The following is a 22,391-nucleotide window of genomic DNA, read 5'->3' as shown; positions in this document are numbered from 1 at the left end:
CCTTATCAAATGCTTTACTGAAATCCATATACACCACATCAACTGCTTTACCCTCATCCACCTGTTTGGTCACCTTCTCAAAGAACTCAATAAGGTTTGTGAGACACGACCTACCCTTCACAAAACCGTGTTGACTATCTCTAATCAAATTATCCTTTCCAGATGATTATACATCCTATCTCTTATAAACCTTTCCAAGATTTTGCGCACAACAGAAGTAAGGCTCACTAGTCTATAGTTACCGGGGTTGTCTCTACTCCCCTTCTTGAACAAGGGGACAACATTTGCTATCCTCCAGTCTTCTGGCACTATTCCTGTAGACAAAGATGACTTAAAAATCATGTTTGATTTTAATCTTCACATAGATTGGGCAAATCAAAGTAGCCACAATGCCGTAGAGGAGGAATTCCTAAGGTGTATACGGAATGGTTTTCTTGATCAATATGTGGAGGAACCAACTAGAGAGCATCTTAGACTGGGTACTGTGTAATGAGAAGGGAATTATTGCCAATCTGGCTGTACGAGACCCCTTGGGGATGAGTGACCATAACATGACAGAATTTTTTATCAAGATGGAGAGTGAAGTAGTTGATTCGGAGACTAGGGTGCTGAATCTTAATAAAGAGAACTATGAGGATATGAGGCGTGAGTTGGCTTTGATAGATTGTGGAAAGTTACTTAAAGGGATGACAGTGGATAGACAATGGCAAACATTCAAGGAACGCATGGAGGAACTACAGCAATTGTTCATTCCTGTCTGGCACAAAAGCAAAGGGGGTAAGAGGGCCAATCCATGGTTTACAAAGGAAATTAGAAATAGTATCCGATCCAAGAAAGAAGCATACAGATTGGCTAAGAAAAATAATAGGTCTGAGGATTGCGAGCAGTTTAGAATTCAGCAAAGAAGGACGAAGGGATTGATTAAGAAGGGGAAAGTACAGTACGAAAGGAAGCTTGCACGGAACATAAAGACTGACACTAAGAGTTTCTACAGCAATGTGAAGAGAAAGAGATTGGTAAAGAGAAATGTAGGCCCACAGCAGACAGAAACAGGGGAATGCATAATAAGGGAAAAAGAAATGGCTGAGCAATTAAATACATACCTTGGTTCTGTCTTCACAAATGAGGACACAAATCAGCTCCCAGAAATGTTGGAGAAGGAAGGTCTAGTGAGAGGGGAGAACTGAGGGAGATCAATATTAGTAGAGAAATGGTGCTGGGAAAACTGATGGGATTGAAGGCGGATAAATCCCCAGGGCCTGAGAATCTGCATCCCAGAGTGCTTAAGGAGGTGGCTCTGGAAATAGTGGATGCATTGGTGGTCATCTTCTGGGATTCTATAGACTCTGGAACTCTTCCTGCAGATTGGAGGGTAGCTCACGTCACACTGATATTCAAAAATGGAGGTAGAGAGGAAGCAGGGAATTTTTGACCAGTAAGCCTAACATCGGTAGTGGGGAATATGCTTGAATCCATTATCAAGGACTTTATAGCGGAACATTTAGAAAGCAGTGGCAGGATCAGTCAGAGTCAGCATGGATTTATGAAGGGAAAATCATGCTTGACAAATCTGTTGGAAGTCTTTGAAGAGATAACCAGTACAGTTGACAAGGGGGATGTGGTATATTTGGACTTTCAGAAGGCGTTTGACAAAGTCCCGCATAAGAGATTATTGTGCAAAATTAAAGCACATGGGTTTGGGGAAATGTATTGAGGTGGATAAAAAACTGGTTGGCAGAGAGGAAACAAAGAGTAGGGATTAATGGGTCCTTTTCAAATTGGCAGGCACTAACTAGTGGGGTACCACAGTGATCGGTGCTGGGACCCCAGCTATTCACAATATATATTAATGATTTGGATGAGGGAACAAAATGTAACATCTCAAAGTTTGCAGATGATACCAAATTAGGTGGGAGGGTGAATTGTGACGAGGATGCAGGGATCCTACAGCAAGACCTGGACAGGTTGGGCAAGTGGACAAACCAATGCTAGATGCAGTATAATTTGGATAAGTGTGAGGTTATTCATTTTGGAAGCAAAAACAAGAAGGCAGATTACTACCTGAATGGATGTAAATTGGGAGGGGGAGTGTGCAGCGGGACCTGGGTGTCCTTGTGCACCATTCGCTGAAGGTAAGCACGCAGGTGCAGCAGGCGATAATGAAGGCTAATGATATGTTGGCCTTCATTGCAAGAGGTTTTGAGTATAGAAGCAGGGATGTGTTGCTGCAGTTGTACAGTACCTTGGTGAGGCCACACTTGGAGTATTGTGTGCAGTTTTGGTCTCCTCTGAGGAAGGATGTTCTTGCTCTCGAGGGAGTGCAGCAAAGGTTTACCAGACTGATTCCAGGGATGGCGGGACTGTCATATGAGGAGACTAGGTTGATTAGGTTGGGATTGTTCTTGCTGGAGTTCAGAAGAATGAGGGGAGATCTCATAGAGACTTATAAAATTCTAACAGGACTAAACAGGGTAGATACAGGGAAGATGTTACCAATGAAATGTGTGTCCAGAACCAGGGGTCACAGCCTGAGGATTCAGGGTAAACAATTTCGGACAGAGATAAGACGACACTTCTTCACACAAAGAGTTGTGAGCCTGTGGAATTCATTACCACTGGAAATAGTTGATGCTAAAACTTTGAATATATTCAAGAGGCGGCTGTATATCGCAGTTGGGGAGAATGGGATCAAAGGCTATGGGGAGAAAGCAGGATTAGGCGATTGAGTTTGATGATCAGCCATGATCGTGATGAATGATGGAGCAGGCTCAAAGGACCAAAAGGCCTCCTCCTGCTCCTATCTTCTATGTATCTATGAAATAAACCAGTTGAAAACAGCTTTTGAAGACATTCAGCCAGAGTTTCTGCAGGGGTCCAGACCCGAGTCAGATCTGTTTTGTAAAGCAGTTTCAAGAGATCTCTTTCTCAACGAATAACTCTGGAGAGCAAGTATTCTCTGTACCATTGGCATTTAGGGTGGATTGAGAGCTAAGATGGTCTATTTTCTGGTTATTTCAGTGGGAAAGATAGAAAGTAAGGATATTGTATTCAATGTGTTGAGTAGTATTGTTGAAGAGGTAACTGTAAACTATTTTGGCGTGTAATGTTAAAGATTTTTATACTGTATTAGTAATAAAGTTTGCTTTAATATACCATATCCCTATTTCTGCGTGCAGTCACTCCTGAAGCGAAGTATCCTTTCTTCAGTCTTACAAAATCAAAATAAAATATTGGGGTTTTTATCCAGTATTCGAGCAACTGTTGGGATCTGGTCTGGGATCATACTAAGCAGCAGATTGCCACTCTGTATTGGCTCACTTACACTAAAATTCTTAAGGGCCTGCCTCACCCGACTTTCCTGACTTAAACTGGGTGAGATTCAGGCAGCGCAGAAGGTCGCTCGTTCCAGCGTCAAAGTGTAAAAGAAACGGAGTGAAGGTAGATACACCCCTTTTTTACAGCATAAATGTGAGTTTAAACATCCTTCATCATGGCATCGCCATCAAACCAATAAACTAACCCTGGTTCAATGAGCAACATGGAAAAGCAGGCAAGGAGCAATATCTTGGCATTTTACAAGACGCGATTCCAACCTGGTGAAGCTACAACACAAGACTACATACATGCTAGACAGCAGAAACAGCATGCAATAGATAGAGGAAAGGGATTCCATAATCAATGGATCCAATTAAAATTCTGTAGTCCTGCCACATTCAGCCATAAATGGTAGTCGACAATTAAACAACTAAGTGGAGGAGGCTCCAGAAACACATTCATCTTCAATGATAATGGAACCCACCATGTGAGTGCAAAAGATAAGGGTGAAGTATTGGCAGCCACCTTTGGCCAGAAGTGCCAAGTCAATGATCCATCTTGTCTTTCTCCTGAGGTCGTGGTGGCATTGGGGCAGTTCAGAGGAGGTTCACCAGATTAATTCTGGGGACTAATGGGTTGATGTATGAGGAGAGATTAAACAGTTTGGGCTTAAATTCACTGGAGTTTAGAAGGATGAGGGGGGATCTGATCGAGGTATATAAAATACTAAAAGGAATTGATAAGGTAAACATAGACCAATACCCTTGTGGGGCAATCTAGAATGAAAGGTCACAGATATAGGTTGACAGGCAGTAGGTTTAGAACTGAGATGAGTAGGAACTACTTCTCGCAGAGAGTGATGAATTTGTGGAACTCATTACCCCATATTGAGTGGTGGAGTCTGAGTCATTAAATGGTTCAAGAAGGAATTAGATATATTTCTGATTTTAAAATGGGTTAAAAGGATAGAGGGAATGGGTAGTGAGGTGGATTTGAGACCAGGAAGAGATCAGCCATGATCTGATTGAATGGCGGAGTAGGCTAGAGGGCTGAATTGCCGACTTCTGCTCCTAATTCTTATGTTCCTACGTCATCACCACAACAGATGCTAGTCATCAACCAATTCAGTTCATACCACGTGGTATTACGGAATGCTGAGCACATCAAATACAGACTTTGGGTTGTGAGAGAATCCAAGCTGTAGTGCTGAAGTCCTGTGCTCCTGAATTAGCCGAGCCTGTAGCCAAGCTGATCCAGTACAATTATAACCCTGTCATCTATCCAAAGTGGAAAATTGCTCAGGCATGTTCTGTCCACAGAAACACAGGACAAAACCAATCCAGCCCATCCCACCCCATCCGTTTACAGTCAATTATCGGCAGAGTGATGGACGGCGTTGCTTACGGTGATACATACTCAGCAATAACCCATTTTCTGAGGTTCAGTATGGTTTCTGCCAGGATCACTGAGCACCAGATCTCATTACAACCTTGGATCTAAAATGAACAATAGAGCTGAATTTCAGAACTGAGGTGAGATTGACACGCTTTAACAACACAAGAAGCTCAACACCATCCAGGACAAAGCAGCCGGCTTCATTGGAACACCATCTGCCATTTCAACTGTCCACCCCCTCGACTGCTGACACCATGGCTGCAGAGCATAGCATTTATGACAGCACCTTTCAAGTGTGCACACTCACACTCAACCACCTAGAAGGACAAGGGTAGCAGATGCATGGGAACAGCCGCACCTGAAAGTTTCTCTCCAAGTCACACACCATCCTGACTTGGAAACATATCACCGATCCTTCATTGGCTCTGGGTCGAATCCTGGAACATCCCTTAACAGCATTATGGATGAACTTCAGTGGTTTAAGAAGGGGGCTACCACCACCTTCTCAGGGGCAAGTAGGGAGCAATATATGATGGCCTTTCCATTGACACCCGCCTACCACGAATGAACAAAAAGATAAAATACTTGAACAACTCAATATCCTGCGTAACCTGCTGATGACCATATGTTAATGCATCAAATACTTTGACATACTCAGCGTTTATACAGGATGTGACCTTAGTTTAGGTAATGCATCATTTCGGACAAGGAAACAGTTATTATTAATGCTCTTGAACATAATTCTCACCATTATCAAAAGTTTAAATGGTGCGTATTTAAAAAAAATGTTTTTGCTCTTTTAGAAATAGTTGGGCGAAATTCTCCGTTATCGGCGGAAAGTCCGCCGATCGGCGCAAAAAATGGCGCAAATCCGACTTACGTCGCGTCAGAAAAGTGGGTCGATAGTCTCCGGCCCAAAATGGGCTAGCAGCGACGTAACGGGATCCGCGCTTGCGCAGTGGTTCACGCCGTGCAGCGCCATACGCGCTGCACGGCGTGACGGCTCATAAGGCCGCGCTGCTCCCCCCCACCCGACCGGAACACCCGACCGCAACACCCGACTGGATGGCTGGCCGTCGCTCAGCCCCGAGGTTCGAGTCACGCGATGTGGAGGCGCTCCTGGACGCGGTGGAGTAGAGGAGGGACGCCCTGTATCCCGGGCACGGCCGCAGAGTTGCCCCACGCCACAGCCGGCGTCTGTGGAGGGAAGTGGCAGAGGCCGTCACCGCTGTGGCCCTGACACCACGGACAGGCACCCAGTGCCACAAGAAGGTGAACGACCTCGTCAGAGCAGGCAGGGTGAGCCTCCCCATATCCCCCCTCCCCATATCCCCCCCTCCCTCATATCCCCCATATCCCCCTCCCCCATATCCCCCCTCCCCCATATCCCCCCTCCCCCATATCCCCCATATCCCCCCTCCACCATATCCCCCCTCCCCCATATCCCCCCTCCCCCATATCTCCCCTCCCCATATCTCCCCTCCCCATATCCCCCATATCCCCCCCTCCCCCATATCCCCCCCTCCCCCATATCCCCCCTCCCCCATATCCCCCATATTCCCCCTCCCCCATATCCCCCATATCCCCCCTCCCCCATATCCCCCATATCCCCCATATCCCCTCCCTCCCCATATCCCCCCTCCCCCATATCCCCCCTCCCCCATATCCCCCCTCCCCCATATCCCCCATATCCCCCATATCCCCCTCCCCCATATCCCCCTCCCCATATCCCCCCTCCCCCATATCCCCCCCTCCCCATATCCCCCCTCCCCATATCCCCCCTCCCCCATATCCCCCCTACCCCATATCCCCCCTCCCCCATATCCCCCATTTCCACCCTCCCCCATATCCCCCCTCCCCCATATCCCCCCCTCCCCATATCCCCCATATCCCCCCTCCCCCATATCCCCCATATCTCCCCTCCCCCATATCCCCCATATCCCCCCCTCCCCTATATCCCCCCTCCCCCATATCCCCCCTCCCCCATATCCCCCCTCCCCCATATCCCCCCTCCCCCATATCCCCAAGTGAATATAGCCCTAACCTTAACCTCTGCAATGCACGCGCAACCGATGGCGTGCATTCATATACCTACCTAACAGTGTTGCCTTTTACCCCTGCCACCCCCCCCCCCACCCACAGGAGAAGCACGCACACAACAATAGGGAGCATGTGAGGACTGGAGGAGGCCCCGCTGATGAGAGGCCACTGACCGTACATGAGGAAAGGGCCCTGGAACTGGCTGGTGGACCTGAGGACCGGGAGGTTGCTGATGCAGAGGTCGGGGGGCGTAGTAGCAAGTGAGCCACCGACAGCCCGTCCCCATATCCCCCCTCCCCTATATCCCCCTCCCCCGTATCACCTGATCACTGCCTGATGTCTAACCATGCATGCTTCATTTTGTATCGCAGGACCAAACGTCCAGGCACCCATCCCCGCAGATGCAGACCGCCCGCAGGATGCCCCTCGGAGACCACAGGAGATGGAGAGACCCGCACCCTCCAGCATGCGACGCCCGCAGGATGCCCCTCGGAGACCACGGGAGACGGAGAGACCCGGACCCTCCAGCATGCGACGCCCGCAGGATGCCCCTCGGAGACCACGGGAGACGGAGAGACCCGGACCCTCCAGCATGCGACGCCCGCAGGATGCCCCTCGGAGACCACGGGAGACGGAGAGACCCGGACCCTCCAGCATGCGACGCCCGCAGGATGCCCCTCGGAGACCACAGGAGACGGAGAGACCTGGAGCAACAGGGAGACGACACCCCGTCACGTGCGGGAGCGACCACCCAGCGATGAGGGGGGCAGCCACAGGCCCCCGTCACATCCGAGCCAGGACACCACTACCCAGGACACCACTACCCAGGACACCACTACCCAGGACACCCCTACCCAGGACACCCATACCCGGGACAGCACTACCCAGGACACCCCTACCCGGGACAGCACTACCCAGGAAGACGAAATACCGGACAGTGAGTCAGAGTGGATGGGTGGAGACGAACCCCCACCCCAAAGTGCCATGGACTCAGAGTGGGACGAAGAGCACGACACAACGCCACTGCTGTCACCAACACCCTCCACCATTGCAGAAACACTCACCACGGTTGGGCACTTTAGTGATGAGGCGTCTGGTACACTCACTGGTGCGCACAACACAGCCGTCCCGGTACAGCAGGTGGAGGTAGGAGCAGCAGAGGAGTCCACCCGCGTCCAGGAGCTGGGAGTGGTGCCGGTCATGCGTGCCACCCAGGCTGACACCGCACGGGTGGTGTCCGCGGTGGAGGCAATGGGTGCGACGGTGTCAGACATGGGGAACGGTTTGCGAGGCCTGGGGCCTTCCGTGCAGGCGGCGTCTGTGGCCCAGGAAATGGCTGCCCTCTCACAGGAGGCCATGAGCCAGTGCCAGCGCCAGATGGCAGAGGCGCTCAACGCCATAGCCCAGTCTCTGCAGGCCATGGCCCAGTCTCAGCAGGCCATGGCCCAGTCTCTGCAGGCCATCGCTGAGGGCATCGGCGCCAGTGGCCATGTGCGAGCCGGCGTCGCACTGTCACAGACAGGGTTTGCCAACCCCCTGGGCTCCATGGCTGCAAACCTGCAGACCCCTGTCGATACCAGCACGGGCCTCCAGGACGGGCAGCGTCAGATGTCGGGGGGGCATCGGATGGCCAGTCCGTTCGCATCCCCCACCCATGTAGAGGCCTGGGGGCCATCGGGCACCCCGAGGGAGGAGGAGGTGGTGTGGTCCGTCCCGGCTCCCTCTGTAGGGGAGGTCCCGGTACACCGCGACACCTCGGACTCCCCCCCTTCCGTCCCAGGTGCATCGGGTGGGAAACGGGCAGGACAGGCTGGCAGCTCGCCATCCCAGTCGCCCGGGCCGCAGCCTGGCCCATCTAGGCCAGGACGCCCCAGGAAACGGCCGCCAAAGGGATCCAGTGTCAGAGGGCAGGAATCACAGGAGTCCACCTCCAGTTCTGCTGTACCGTCTGGGGAACCACGTAGACGTAGTCAAAGGGCCCGTAAGGCCAAACAATTAGACACTGAGTAAGTTGGCACGGGTGCAGGGCACAGATGAGTTTTAGGGGCTAGGGCACGTGCATGAACTCCTTTCGTTATTCAAGTCAATGTTACACCTACCGAAGCTGCCTTTGTGCTCTGTCCAAAGTGTGCGGGGGTGTCATGTACATTGAGCGCAAGTGTGTGTGTGAGGGGTGGTCTTACCTCAGCCCCAGGTGAGTCTGCCCCCTTCCACCTGGGCCGCCATCAACATCCCCCGGGCAGAGGACGGGACCGTGCGCTGCAGTGTCACAGCCGCATGCAGGGATGGTCCGGGTGGATGGTGGTACTGTGGCCATGGGTCAGACATAGTCCAACGATGTAGAGCCAGGAGCTCATCGCAGGGCGGGTTGTCATCATCCTCCATGGCCTGCGATAGACACGCGTCCACCCGCAACTGGGTGAGCCCGGCCCGTTGGGCCGCAGGTGGATCGGCAATGGGGGAGGGGGGTTGGGGAGGGGGGTGAGGGTGCTGGGTGGGTGGATGGGTGGGGGGTGTGGGTGGTCAGTTGTTGCCATGGTGTGCGGTCTGTGGCCATACTACCCGATTCCCACGCCCATCTAGTCAGTGAAGCGGGCGTCTATCAGTCTGTCCCGTGACCGCTGGGCCAGCCGGTAACGGTGGACAGCCACCCGCCTGTGTCTACCCTGTCTGCCCTGACCATTGCCCCCATCCCCCTCATCTGGGGAGGACTGGGCCTCTTCCTGCTGCTCCTCCACTCCGCCCTCCTCTGCCTGCGGCACATCGCCCCTCTGCTGGGCTATGTTGTGCAGGACGCAGCACACCACAATGATGCGGCCGACCCTATCTGACCGATACTGGAGGGCGCCCCCAGAGAGGTCCAGGCACCTGAAACGCATCTTCAGCACACCAAAGCACCTCTCGATCACTCCCCTTGTCGCTACATGGGCATCATTGTAGCGGTTCTCCGCCTCATTGCGTGGCCTCCGTATAGGCGTCATCAGCCACGATCGCAATGGGTAGCCCCTGTCGCCCAGCAACCAGCCCCTCAGCCGGGGATGGCATCCCTCGTACATGCCGGGGATGGATGACCGCGACAACACGAATGAGTCGTGTACACTGCCTGGGTGACGGGCGCAGACGTGCAGGATCATCATGCGGTGGTCGCAGACCACCTGTACGTTCATCGAATAGGTCCCCTTCCTATTAGTGAACACGGCCCTGTTATCTGCAGGTGGCCGCATGGCGACGTGCATCCCATCGATCGCGCCCTGGACCATGGGGAACCCGGCAACGGCAGAGAAGCCCACGGCCCGGGCATCTTGGCTGGCCCGGTCCACGGGGAAGCGGATGTAGCGGTGCGCCATGGCATATAGGGCATCTGTCACTGCCCCGATGCACCGATGTCTGCGATATGCCGGACAGGTCCCCACTCGGTGCCTGGAATGACCCCGTTGCATAAAAGTTCAGGGCCACCGTAACCTTGACGGACACGGGGAGAGGGTGTCCCCCGCCAGTGCCACGCGGTGACAGGTGTGCCAGCAGGTGGCAGATGTGTGCCACGGTTTCCCGGCTCATCCGGAGTCTCCTCCTGCATTCCCGGTCCGTGAGGTCCTGGTATGACTGCCGGGGCCGGTACACACGGGGCGCCCTCGGGTACCTCCGTTGCCGTGGGGCCGCGACGTCCTCCTCCCCCTCCTCGTCCTGTCGGTCAGGTGTCCCTCCAGCCTGGGCGGCTGTCGCCTGCCCCTCTGCGGCAGCCTGCGCCGCCTCTCTGGCACGCTCCTCCTCCTCCTCCTCCTCATCCAGGGCAACATAGACATGAGCGGCTGCCACCACGGCGGCCAACATCGCTGGATGATCTGAAAACATGACGGCCTGGTGGGGGGGGAGGGGAACGACGACATGTCATCATTGCCCATATCCCCTCCTCCCCCCAGCCAGGTGGCATGGACCGCATGGGTCCAACTGTTGGAGGCTGGCACCTGGCCAGGTGGACCAACTCACTTGCCCTCCCATCCCCCTCCTCGGCACGGACCCCTCCCCCAACCTCCACCTCAGCACGGACCCTCCCCCAACCTCCACCCCAGCACAGACCCCCCCCCAACCTCCACCCCGGCACGGACCCTCCCCCCCATCCCCCTCCCCAGCACGGACCCCCCCCCCCAACCTCCACCCCAGCACGGACCCCCCCCCAACCTCCACCCCGGCACGGACCCCCCCAACCTCCACCCCGGCACGGACCCCCCCAACCTCCACCCCAGCATGGACCCCCCCACAACCCCCAACCTCCACCCAAGCACGGACACCCCCCCCAACCTCCACCCCAGCACGGACCCCCCACAACCCCCAACCTCCACCCCAGCACGGACCCCCCCCAACCTCCACCCCAGCACGGACCCCCCCAACCTCCACACCGGCACGGAACCCCCCCATCCCCCTCCCCAGCACGGACACCCCCCCAACCTCCACCCCAGCACGGACCCCCCCCAACCCCCAACCTCCACCCCAGCACGGACCCCCCCCCCAACCTCCACCCCAGCACGGACCACCCCCCAACCTCCACCCCAGCATGGACCCCCCCCAACCTCCACCCCAGCACGGACCCCCCCCCCAACCTCCACCCCGGCACGGACCCCCCCCAACCTCCACCCCAGCACGGACCCCCCCCCAACCCCCAACCTCCACCCCAGCACGGACCCCCCCCCCCCAACCTCCACCCCGGCACGGACCCCCCCCCCATCCCCCTCCCCAGCACGGACCCCCCCCCAACCTCCACCCCAGCACGGACCCCCCCCCAACCTCCACCCCGGCACGGACCCCCCCCCCATCCCCCTCCCCGGCACGGACCCCCCTCCCGGCACTCCCCCGGAGCCCAGCCTACTCTAACCACCGCCCCCCCCCCCCCCTCGCCGCACACACACACACACAACCCGAGACACACCTCTCCTCACGCAATCAGACTGCGGCCACGCCATTTCCTGCCCAGAGCCAACCCCCCAGGCCGTCACTCACCTCCACGCTGGTCAGCGTGAGCCTGGAGCACCGGGTCACGCCGATGAAAAGGAGATTTGATTCACGACGACGTGAACGGTCATCACGTCGACGGGACTTCGGCCCATCTGGAAGGGAGAATATCGGCAGGCCGAAAATCGGCTGCCTTGCGCAGGCCCGTGACATTCTCCGCGGCAGCGGCGCCATTAACGCCCCGCCGACTTTTCTCCCTTCGGAGACTTCGGCGGGGGCGGGATTCACGGTGGCCAACGGCCATTCTCCGACCCTCTGGGGGGTCGGAGAATGACACCCAACATCTACAACAACTGAGATGTCAGCAGCCACAAGTCTTCCTACAAGTTCCTTAACTACTGGTAAATAGATGTATTTTGCTATTAGATTCTCAGGATAAAGTTTCCTACTGATTGTTTTCAGAAATACAATGCTTCCTCAAATGTTTTATACACAGCATTTTAACCATGTGTCCAGACAGAGTGTAACATTGCATTGCCCCCCCACCCCCGCATACAGTCACCTCCCCACCCCGGTCTATATGAGCGAATGTTTACTTTAATAATAGTTCCTGTATTCCACCTGGGATCCAGGTAATGTTATGCTTAGGGATATTTCAACATAATAAACTATTATATAAATGTCAATATTATTAACAAATTCACAAGATGTCGTGGTTGTAACCAAATTGCGTGGATGAAACCAAATGAAATACACAGCAGCAGAGGTTGATGACAAGAAAGAATTTTGTATTTATATTGTTCCAGAATATTTCTCAGCCAGTGAAGTAATTTTAAAGTACTTGATCTTGTTGAAATTTAGCAAATACAGCAATTAATCTGCACACAGCAAGGTCCCATAAACAGCTATTACCTTCTGAAATAGAGGAAAATGTGTTTCTACACGAGATGTGGAAGGGTTAAATCTCCATTTTGAAACCCTTAACTTCAAGGACCTGAAGGGTGGGTAATAAGAATATTGTTAACACTAATACTGCAATAGCAGTAATGTTGGAATAGCATAAAAGTTGTAACACTAAGGTAAATGCAAAAACTTATAAATGTAAGACTTGAAGTAAACTAAAGCAACTCTATATCCATGAGATAAAGATTTAGAGGGAGGTGTAGTAGAAGGGCTTTGTATATATGGGGGTAATGTGGGACTGAGTGTGGTACCATCCATACAGTGATATAGGAAGGCACATGACCAAGACCAAGTGTGGTGTTGGCCAGAGACGTATTAACACGAGGGTGGCACAGTGGCACAATGTTTAGCACTGCTGCTTCACAGCTCCAGGGACCCAAGTTCAATTCCAGCCTCAGGTGACTGCCTGTGTGGAGTCTGCACTTTCTCTCCTGTCTGCATGGGTTTGGTCCGGGTTCTGCAGTTTCCTTCCACAGTCCAAACATGTGCAGGTTAGGTGGATTGGCCACGCTAAATTGTCTCTTAATGGACAAAAGGTTAGGTAGGGTTACTGGGTTACGGGGATAGGGTGGAGGCATGGGCTTAAGTAGGGTGCTTTTTCCAAGGGCCAGTGCAGACTTGATGGGCTGAATGGCCTCCTTCTGCACTATAAATTCTATGATTAAGACCTAGAATGCAGAAGCCTGCACCCTTCACTGTACATTAGTAGATAGTTACAAGTAGCTACTAAAGATTGGCTGTTAACATCCAGAAGACGATGAAGACTTCTGTAACAGAAACGTTCTATGACCAACACCATCCCAAGAGAATTTAGACCCCAGAGTTCTTTATGTGCATGGGTGGAGCCCTATCTAAAATAATAACACTTAAGAGATATCTTATTATGATGCCTGCATATTTAGAAATGCCTCAAGAATGACCAGGTGGGGTTTACTTGGATATCAGAAAATGCAGGAACTCCACTCCCTTTAGCTGGCACAGCCTTGTAAAATTGTGGCTACAATACTGTACTGTAGCCACTCTTTTTATTGTAAATATCACATTTATAGTTAAATGTTAGTATTGAAATTTACATGTGTAAGGTATTGGCATTGTCTGACAGTCAGTTAACAGTAATACATTCTGAAATCTTTGTTCTTTTCTTGATCTTCCCTTTGTCATCCATATCTTACAGAATCAGATTGTGATGGTGAATGGTCCGTGTGGTTCAATGAAAACACCCCTACTCTACAGAACAGAGCAGACACAGAATTATTAAACCAAATGCACAGTCCGCTGTGTCCTTTCTCTCCTTATAAAATTACAGCCATTAGATGTGAGGCTCTCAAATTTGCCCAGCTTCCAATAAGTGAGATGAAAGATAACGTGACATGCGATAAAGAAACAGGACTTGTTTGTACTTATAATCCTCAGAATTCTGAAGGTGATTTAACCTGTTTGGACTATAGAATAAGAGTCTGCTGTAAGCCACTCTTAACAAGCACAAGTCCTACTACACAAACAACGGCTATGACAAGAAATATAACAATAGAGACAACATCTACAAGTACCACAGAACAGACAACACCCACAAGTACAGTCACCACAGAACAGACAACACTAACAACCACAGTTACCACAGAACAGACAACACCCACAACTACAGTTACCACAGAACAGACAACACCCACAACTACAGTTACCACAGAACAGCCAACACCCACAATTACAGTTACCACAGAACAGACAACACCCACAACTACAGGTACCACAGAACAGACAGCACCCACAACTACAGTTACTACAGAACAGACAATACCCACAACTATAGTTACCACAGAACAGACAACACCCACAACTACAGTTACCACAGAACAGACAAAACCCACAACTATAGTTACCACAGAACAGACAACACCCACAACTACAGTTACCACAGAACAAGCAACACCCACAACTACAGTTACCACAGAACAGGCAACACCCACAACCACAGTTACCACAGAACAGGCAACACCTATAACTACAGTTACCACAGAACAGGCAATAGCTATAACTATAAGTACCACAGAGCAGACAACACCCACAAGTACAGTCACCACAGAACAGACAACACCCACAAGTACAGTCACCACAGAACAGACAACACTAACAACCACAGTTACCACAGAACAGACAACACCCACAACTACAGTTACCACAGAACAGCCAACACCCACAACTACAGTTACCACAGAACAGACAACACCCACAACTACAGTTACCACAGAACAGCCAACACCCACAATTACAGTTACCACAGAACAGACAACACCCACAACTACAGTTACCACAGAACAGACAACACCCACAACTACAGTTACCACAGAACAGACAATACCCACAACTATAGTTACCACAGAACAGACAACACCCACAACTACAGTTACCACAGAACAGACAACACCCACAACTATAGTTACCACAGAACAGACAACACCCACAACTACAGTTACCACAGAACAAGCAACACCCACAACTACAGTAACCACAGAACAGGCAACACCCACAACCACAGTTACCACAGAACAGGCAACACCTATAACTACAGTTACCACAGAACAGGCAATAGCTATAACTATAAGTACCACAGAGCAGACAACACCCACAAGTACAGTCACCACAGAACAGACAACACCCACAACTACTGTTACCACAGAACATACACCCATAACAACAGTTACCACAGAACAGGCAACACCCACAACTACAGTTACCACAGAACAGACAACACCCATAACTATAGATACCACAGAACAGACAACAGCCACAACTACAGTTACCACAGAACCAGCAACACCTATAACTATAAGTACCACAGAACAGACAACACCCACAACTACAGTTACCACAGAACAGACAACACCCACAACTGCAGTTACCACAGAACAGACAACACCCAGAACTACAGTTTCCACAGAACAGACAGCACCCACAACTACAGTTACCACAGAACAGACAGCACCCACAACTACAGTTACCACAGAACAGACAGCACCCACAACTACAGTTACCACAGAACAGACAATAACATCCACAAGTGCCACAGAGCTACCAACAACTCCATGTTTATCAGTTGCTAAACCCACATGTCTGAAACCTTCCAAGATTCTCGATGCAAATGGTTGTCCGAAATGGGATTGCTACTGTAAGTATCATTAATCTTTTAAATTGACTTTTGTTACTTAAGGCACTTTTAGAATCATTAACAGCCTGCTTTTACTCTTCCAGGCCAATGTCAAGTATGGGGAGACCCACACTATCTCACATTTGGTGGTACGCAGTACGATTTCTTTGATAACTGCACGTACACGCTTATGGAAGAACGAGTTCCAAAATACAATTTCTCGGTTCAAGTAGATAATTATTATTGTTTTCCACAACTGCCCATGTCTTGTGCAAGAGAAATAACCATGTTTTACAATGAAAATGTCGTAACTATTACAACTGGGTTTCCGCAAATTGTAAGTACAGCACGACTAAACAACAAGCCACACTTATAGATTATTTGGACCTGATTTTAACTTTGTGTGAGTGGACAGGCTTTGAATGAACAAAGAACAACAAAGAACAAAGAAAATTACAGCACAGGAACAGGCCCTTCAGACCTCCCAGCCTGCGCCGATTCAGATCCTTTATCTAAACCTGTCACCTATTTTCCAAGGATCTACTTCCCTCTGTTCCCCGCCCGTTCATATATCTGTCTAGATGCATCTTAAATGATGCTATCGTGCCCACCTCTACCGCCTCCAGGCACCCACCACCCTCTGCGAAAAACACTTTCCATGCACATCTCCCTTAAACTTTCCCCCTCTCACCTTGAAATCGTGACCCCTTGTAATTGACAGCCCCACTCTTGGAAAAAGCTTGCTATCCAACCTGTCCATACCTCTCATAATTTTGTACACCTCAATCAGGTCCCCCCTCAACCTTCGTCATTCCAACGAAAACAATCCTAATCTCCTCAACCTTTCTTCATAGCTAGCCATACCAGGCAACATCCTGGTGAACCTCCTCTGCATCCTCTCGAAAGCATTCACATCCTTCTGGTAATGTGGCGACCAGTACTGCACGCAGTATTCCAAATGTGGCCTAACCAAAGTCCTATACAACTAACATGACCTGCCGACTCTTGTACTCAATACTCCACCCGATGAAGGCAAGCATGCCGTATGCCTTCTTGACCACTATCGAATTGCGTTGCCACCTTCAGGTTTTCAATGGACCTAAACTCCCAGATCTCTCTGTACATCAATTTTCCCCAGGACTCTTCCATTGACCATATAGTCCACTCTTGAATTGGATCTTCCAAAATGCATCACCTCGCATTTGCCTGGATTGAACTCCATCTGCCATTTCTCTGCCCAACTCTCCAATCTATCTATATTTTGCTGTATTCTCTGACATTCCCCCTCGCTATCTGCAACTGCACCAATCTTAATATCATCTGCAAACTTGCTAATCAGACCACATATACCTTCGTCCAGATCATTTATGTATATCACAAACAGTGGTCCGAGCACGGATCCCTGTGGAACACCACTAGTCATCTTTCTCCATTTTGAGACACTCCCTTCCACCACTACTCTCTGTCTCCTGTTGCCCAGCCAGTTCTTTATCCATCTAGCTAGTACATCCTGAACTCCATGCGACTTCACTTTTTCCATCAACCTGCCATGGGAAACTTTATCAAACGCCTTACTGAAGTCCATGTATATGACATCTACAGCCCTTCCCTCATCAATTAACTTTGTCACTTCCTCAAAGAATTCTATTAGGTTTGTAAAACATGACCTTCCCTGCACAAAACCATGCTGCCTATCACTGATAAGTCTATTTTCTTCCAAATGTGAATAGAAACTATCCCTCAGTATCTTCTCCAACAGTTTGCCTACCACTGACGTCAAGCTCACAGGTCTATAATTCCCTGGATTATCCCTGCTACCCTTCTTAAACAAAGGGACAGCATTAGCAATTCTCCAGTCCTCCGGGACCTCACCCGTGCTCAAGGATGCTGCAAAGATATCTGTTAAGGCCCCAGCTATTATGTCCCTCGCTTCCCTCAGTAACCTGGATAGATCCCATCCGGACCTGGGGACTTGTCCACCTTAATGCCTTTTAGAATACCCAAAACTTCTCCCTTCCTTATGCCGACTTGACCTAGAGTATGTAAACATCCATCCCTAACCTCAACATCCGTCATGTCCCTCTCCTTGGTGAATACCGATGCAAAGTACTCATTAAGAATCTCACCCATTTCCTCGGACTCTACGCATAAATTCCCTCTTTTGTCTTGGAGTGGGCCAATCCTTTCTCTAGTTACCCTCTTGCGCCTTATATACGAATAAAAGGCTTTGGGATTTTCCTTAGCCCTGTTAGCCAAAGATATTTCATGACCCATTTTAGCCCTCTTTATTGCGCGTTTGAGATTTGTCTTACTTTCCCGATATTCCTCCAAAGCTTCATCAGTTTTTAGTCGCCTAGATCTTATGTATGCTTCCTTTTTCATCTTAGCTAGTCTCACAATTCCACCCGTCATCCATGGTTCCCTAATCTTGCCATTTCTATCCCTCATTTTCACAGGGACATGTTTGTCCTGCACTCTAATCAACCTTTCCTTAAAAGAATCCCACATTTCAAATGTGAATTTACCCTTAAACAGCTGCTCCCAATCCACATTCCCTAGCTCCTGCCGAATTTTGTTATACTTGGCCTTTCCCCAATTTAGCACTCTTCCTTTAGGACCACTCTCGTCTTTGTCCCTGAGTATTCTAAAACTTACGGAATTGTGATCGCTATTCCCAAAGTAATTACCGACTGAAACTTCAACCACCTGACCGGGATCATTCCCCAATACCAGGTCCAGTATGGCCCCTTCCCGAGTTGGACTATTTACATACTGCTCTAAAAAACTCTCCTGGATGCTCTTTACAAATTCTGCTCCATCTACGCCTCCAACACTCCATGAGTCCCATTCAACCATGCTGCCTATCACTGTTTAGCACACTGGGCTAAATCGCTGGCTTTGAAAGCAGACCAAGGCAGGCCAGCAGCACGGTTCAATTCCCGTATCAGCTTCCCCGAACAGGCACCGGAATGTGGCGACTAGGGGTTTTTCACAGTAACTTCATTTGAAGCCTACGTGTGACAATAAGTGATTTTCATTTCATTTTCATTTCAATGTTGGGGAAGTTAAAATCTCCCATCACGACACCCTGTTGCTCCTACATTTTTCTATAATCAGTCTACATATTTGTACCTCTACTTCCCGCTCGCTTTTGGAAGGCCTGTAGTAAAGTCCCAACAATGTTACTGCACCCTTCCTATTTCTTAGCTATATTGCCTCAGTGCTTGAATCCTCCATAGTGCCCTCCTTAATCACAGCTGTGATATCATCTCTGACCAGTAATGCAACTCCTCCACCCCTTTTACCTCCCTCTCTATCCCTCTTGAAGCATCTATATCCTGGGATATTTAATTGCCAATCTTGCCCTTCCTTCAACCAAGTCTCAGTAATACCAATAACATCATATTCCCAGGTACTAATCCAAGCCCTAAGTTCATCTGCCTTACCTGCTACACTTCTCGCATTAAAACAAATGCACCTCAGACCACCTGTCCCTTTGCGTTCATCATCTCTTCCCGGTCTACTCTTCCCCTTAGTCACAATGAGTTTATTATCTTGTACCTTACTGGCTTTAGTTGCTGCCTCTTTACTGACCTCTAACTTCCTAATCTGGGGCGAAATTCTCCCGAAACGGCGCGATGTCCGCCGACTGGCGCCCAAAACAGCGCCAATCAGACGGGCATCGCGCCGCCCCAAAGGTGCGGAATGCTCGGCATCTTTGGGGGCCGAGCCGCAACATTGAGGGGCTAGGCCGACGCCGGAGGAATTTCCGCCCCGCCAGCTGGCGGAAACGGCCTTTGTTGCCCCGCCAGCTGGCGTGGAAATGACATCCCCGGGTGGCGCATGCGCGGGAGCGTCAGCTGACAGTTTCCCACGCATGCGCAGTAGAGGGAGTCTCTTCCACCTCCACCATGGTGGAGACCGTAGCGGAGGCAGAAGGGAAAGAGTGCCCCTACGGCACAGGCCCACCCGCGGATCGGTGGGGCCCGATCGCGGGCCAGGCCACCGTGGAGGCACCCCCCGGGGCCAGATCGCACCGCGCCCCCCCCAGGACCCCGGAGCCCGCCCGCCCCGCCTTGTCCCGCCATTCAAAATGTGGCTTAATCCACGCCGGCGGGACAGGCAATTTATCGGCGGGATTTCGGCCCATCCGGGGCGGAGAATCGAGCGGGGGGGCCCGCCAACCGGCGCGGCCCGATTCCCGCCCCCGCCGAATATCTGGTGCCGGAGACTTCGGCAACCGGCAGGGGCGGGATTCACGGCAGCCCCCGGCGATTCTCCAACCCGGCGGGGGGTCGGAGAATGACGCCCTGGTTCCCATCCCACTGCCACATTAGTTTAAAACCTCCCCAACAGTGTTAGCAAAAGCACCCCATTGGACATTGGTTCCAGTCCTTCCCAGGTGTAGACCATCTGATTTGTAATGGTCCCACCGCCCCCAGAACCAGTTCCAATGTCCCAAAATCTGAACCCCGCCCTCCTGCACCATCTCTCAAGCCACGTATTCATTCTGACTATTCTTGAATTTCTACTCTGACTGTCTCATGGCACTGGTAGCAATCCTGAGATTACTACCTTTAAGGTCCTACTTTTTAACTTATCTCCTAACTCCCTAAATTCTGATTGTAGGACCTCACCTGTTTTTTACCTATATCGTTGGTGCCTACATGCACCATGACAACTGGCTGTTCACCCTCCCCCTTCAGTATGTCCTGCAGCCGATCTGAGACACCTGACCGTGCACCTGGGAGGCAACATACCATTCGGGAGTCTCGTTTTCGACTACAGAAACGCCTGTCTACTCCCCTTACGATTAAATCCCCTATGGCTCTAGCCCTGCCAGTCTTTTTCCCGCCCTTCTGTGCAGCAGAGCCAGCCACGGTGCCATGAACATGGCTACTACTGCCTTCCCCTGGTGAGACATCTCCCCCAACAGTATCCAAAACGGTATACCTGTTTTGGAGGGAGATGACCGCAGGGGACACCTGCACTGCCTTCCTGCTCTTTCTCTGCCTTTTGGTCACCCATTCTCTGTCTCCCTCACCAATCCTAATCTGCGGTGTGACCAACTCATTGAACGTGCTATCCACGACCTCCTCAGCATCGCGGATGCTCCAAAGTGAGCCCATCCGCAGCTCCAGAGCCGTCATGCGGTCTAACAGGAGCTGCAGCTGGACACACTTCCCACACATGAAGTCAAGGGCATCGGCCGCGTACCTGAACTCCCACATTGAGCACGAGGAGCATAACACAGGTCTGGGATCTACTGCCATTTTTACACTTTACCTTAACGGATTACAAATATAATATCAAATAATGAATGAGTGAAAGGAATAAAGATTTTACTTACCAATCACAATACACGAAGAGTTAAATTTCTCCCAGCTACTGCTAATTGGAGCACTTTCCTTTCCTTAAATGGGTTAAAATCAAGCCCCTGAATGTAAAGTATAGTACATGGCATATAACGAGTAGGCGTCTGGAAAATAGATATTAAGTCATGAAAGAATCATAGAATTATTTAACAATAGAAGAGGCCATTCTGTTTGCCATGCTAGCTCCCTGAAAGGGCCACACAATTAGTCCCACTCCCCTTCCCTCTCCCCATGCAAATCTGTCTCTTCAGTTAATTTTCCACCTCCCATTTGAAAACCATCAATGCATCAGCCTCTATCAGACTCTCAGGTTGCGCATTCCAGATTCAAACCCATTGCTGCGTAAAAGCATTTATCTGCGTGGATCCTCACTGTCTTCAGGTGATGTCCTGGAGGACTGGAGAATAGCCAATGTTGTTCCTCTGTTTGAGAAGAGTAGCAAGGATATTCCAGGGAACTACAGGCCGGTGAGCCTTATGTCAGTGGTAGGGAAATTACTGGAGAGAATTCTTCGAGACAGGATCTACGCCCATTTGGAAGCAAGTGGTCATATTAGCGAGAGGCAGCATGGTTTTGTGAAGGGGAGGTCATGTCTCACTAACTTGATAAGAGTTTTTCGAGGAGGTCACAAAGATGATTGATGCAGGTAGGGCAGTGGATGTTGTCTATGTGGACTTCAGTAAGGCCTTTGACCAGGTCCCTCATGGCAGACTGGTACAAAAGGTGAAGTCACACGGGATCAGAGGTGAGCTGGCAAGATGGATACGAACTGGCTAGGTCATAGAAGGCAGAGAGTAGCAATGGAAGGGTACTTTTCTGATTGGAGGGCTGTGACTAGTAGTGTTCCACAGGGATCAGTGCTGGGACCTTTGCTGTTCGTAGTATATATAAATGATTTGGAGGAAAATATATCTGGTCTGATTCGTAAGTTTGCGGACGACACAAAGGTTGGTGGAATTGCGGATAGCGATGAGTACTGTCAGAGGATACAGCAGGATTTAGATCATTTGGAGACTTGGACGGCGAAATGGCAGATGGAGTTTAATCCGGACAAATGTGAGGTAATGCATTTTGGAAGGTTTAATACAGGTAGGGAATATACAGTGAATGGTAGAACCCTCAAGAGTATTGAAAGTCAGAGAGATCTAGGTGTACAGGTCCACAGGTCACTGAAAGGGGCAACACAGGCGGAGAGGGTAGTCAAGAAGGCA

At 50.7% G+C, this 22,391-nt stretch overlaps 1 protein-coding gene across 3 annotated transcripts in view; it reads left to right on the top strand.

The window, feature by feature from the left end:
• LOC140388050 (mucin-2-like) overlaps positions 1 to 22,391 on the top strand; it is a 123,347-nt gene that overhangs the window by 76,295 nt on the left and 24,661 nt on the right. For all 3 annotated transcript variants that reach the window (XM_072471645.1, XM_072471646.1, XM_072471644.1), the window contains exons 30-31: positions 13,835 to 15,826; positions 15,910 to 16,142. In XM_072471645.1, coding sequence (XP_072327746.1) covers positions 13,835 to 15,826; positions 15,910 to 16,142 — 2,225 coding nt within the window. The remainder of the gene's footprint in view (positions 1 to 13,834; positions 15,827 to 15,909; positions 16,143 to 22,391) is intronic.

This window comes from Scyliorhinus torazame, chromosome 13, assembly GCF_047496885.1.
Source record: "Scyliorhinus torazame isolate Kashiwa2021f chromosome 13, sScyTor2.1, whole genome shotgun sequence".
NCBI classification, from domain to species: domain Eukaryota; kingdom Metazoa; phylum Chordata; class Chondrichthyes; order Carcharhiniformes; family Scyliorhinidae; genus Scyliorhinus; species Scyliorhinus torazame.
This window is presented reverse-complemented; position numbering and strand designations above follow the sequence as displayed.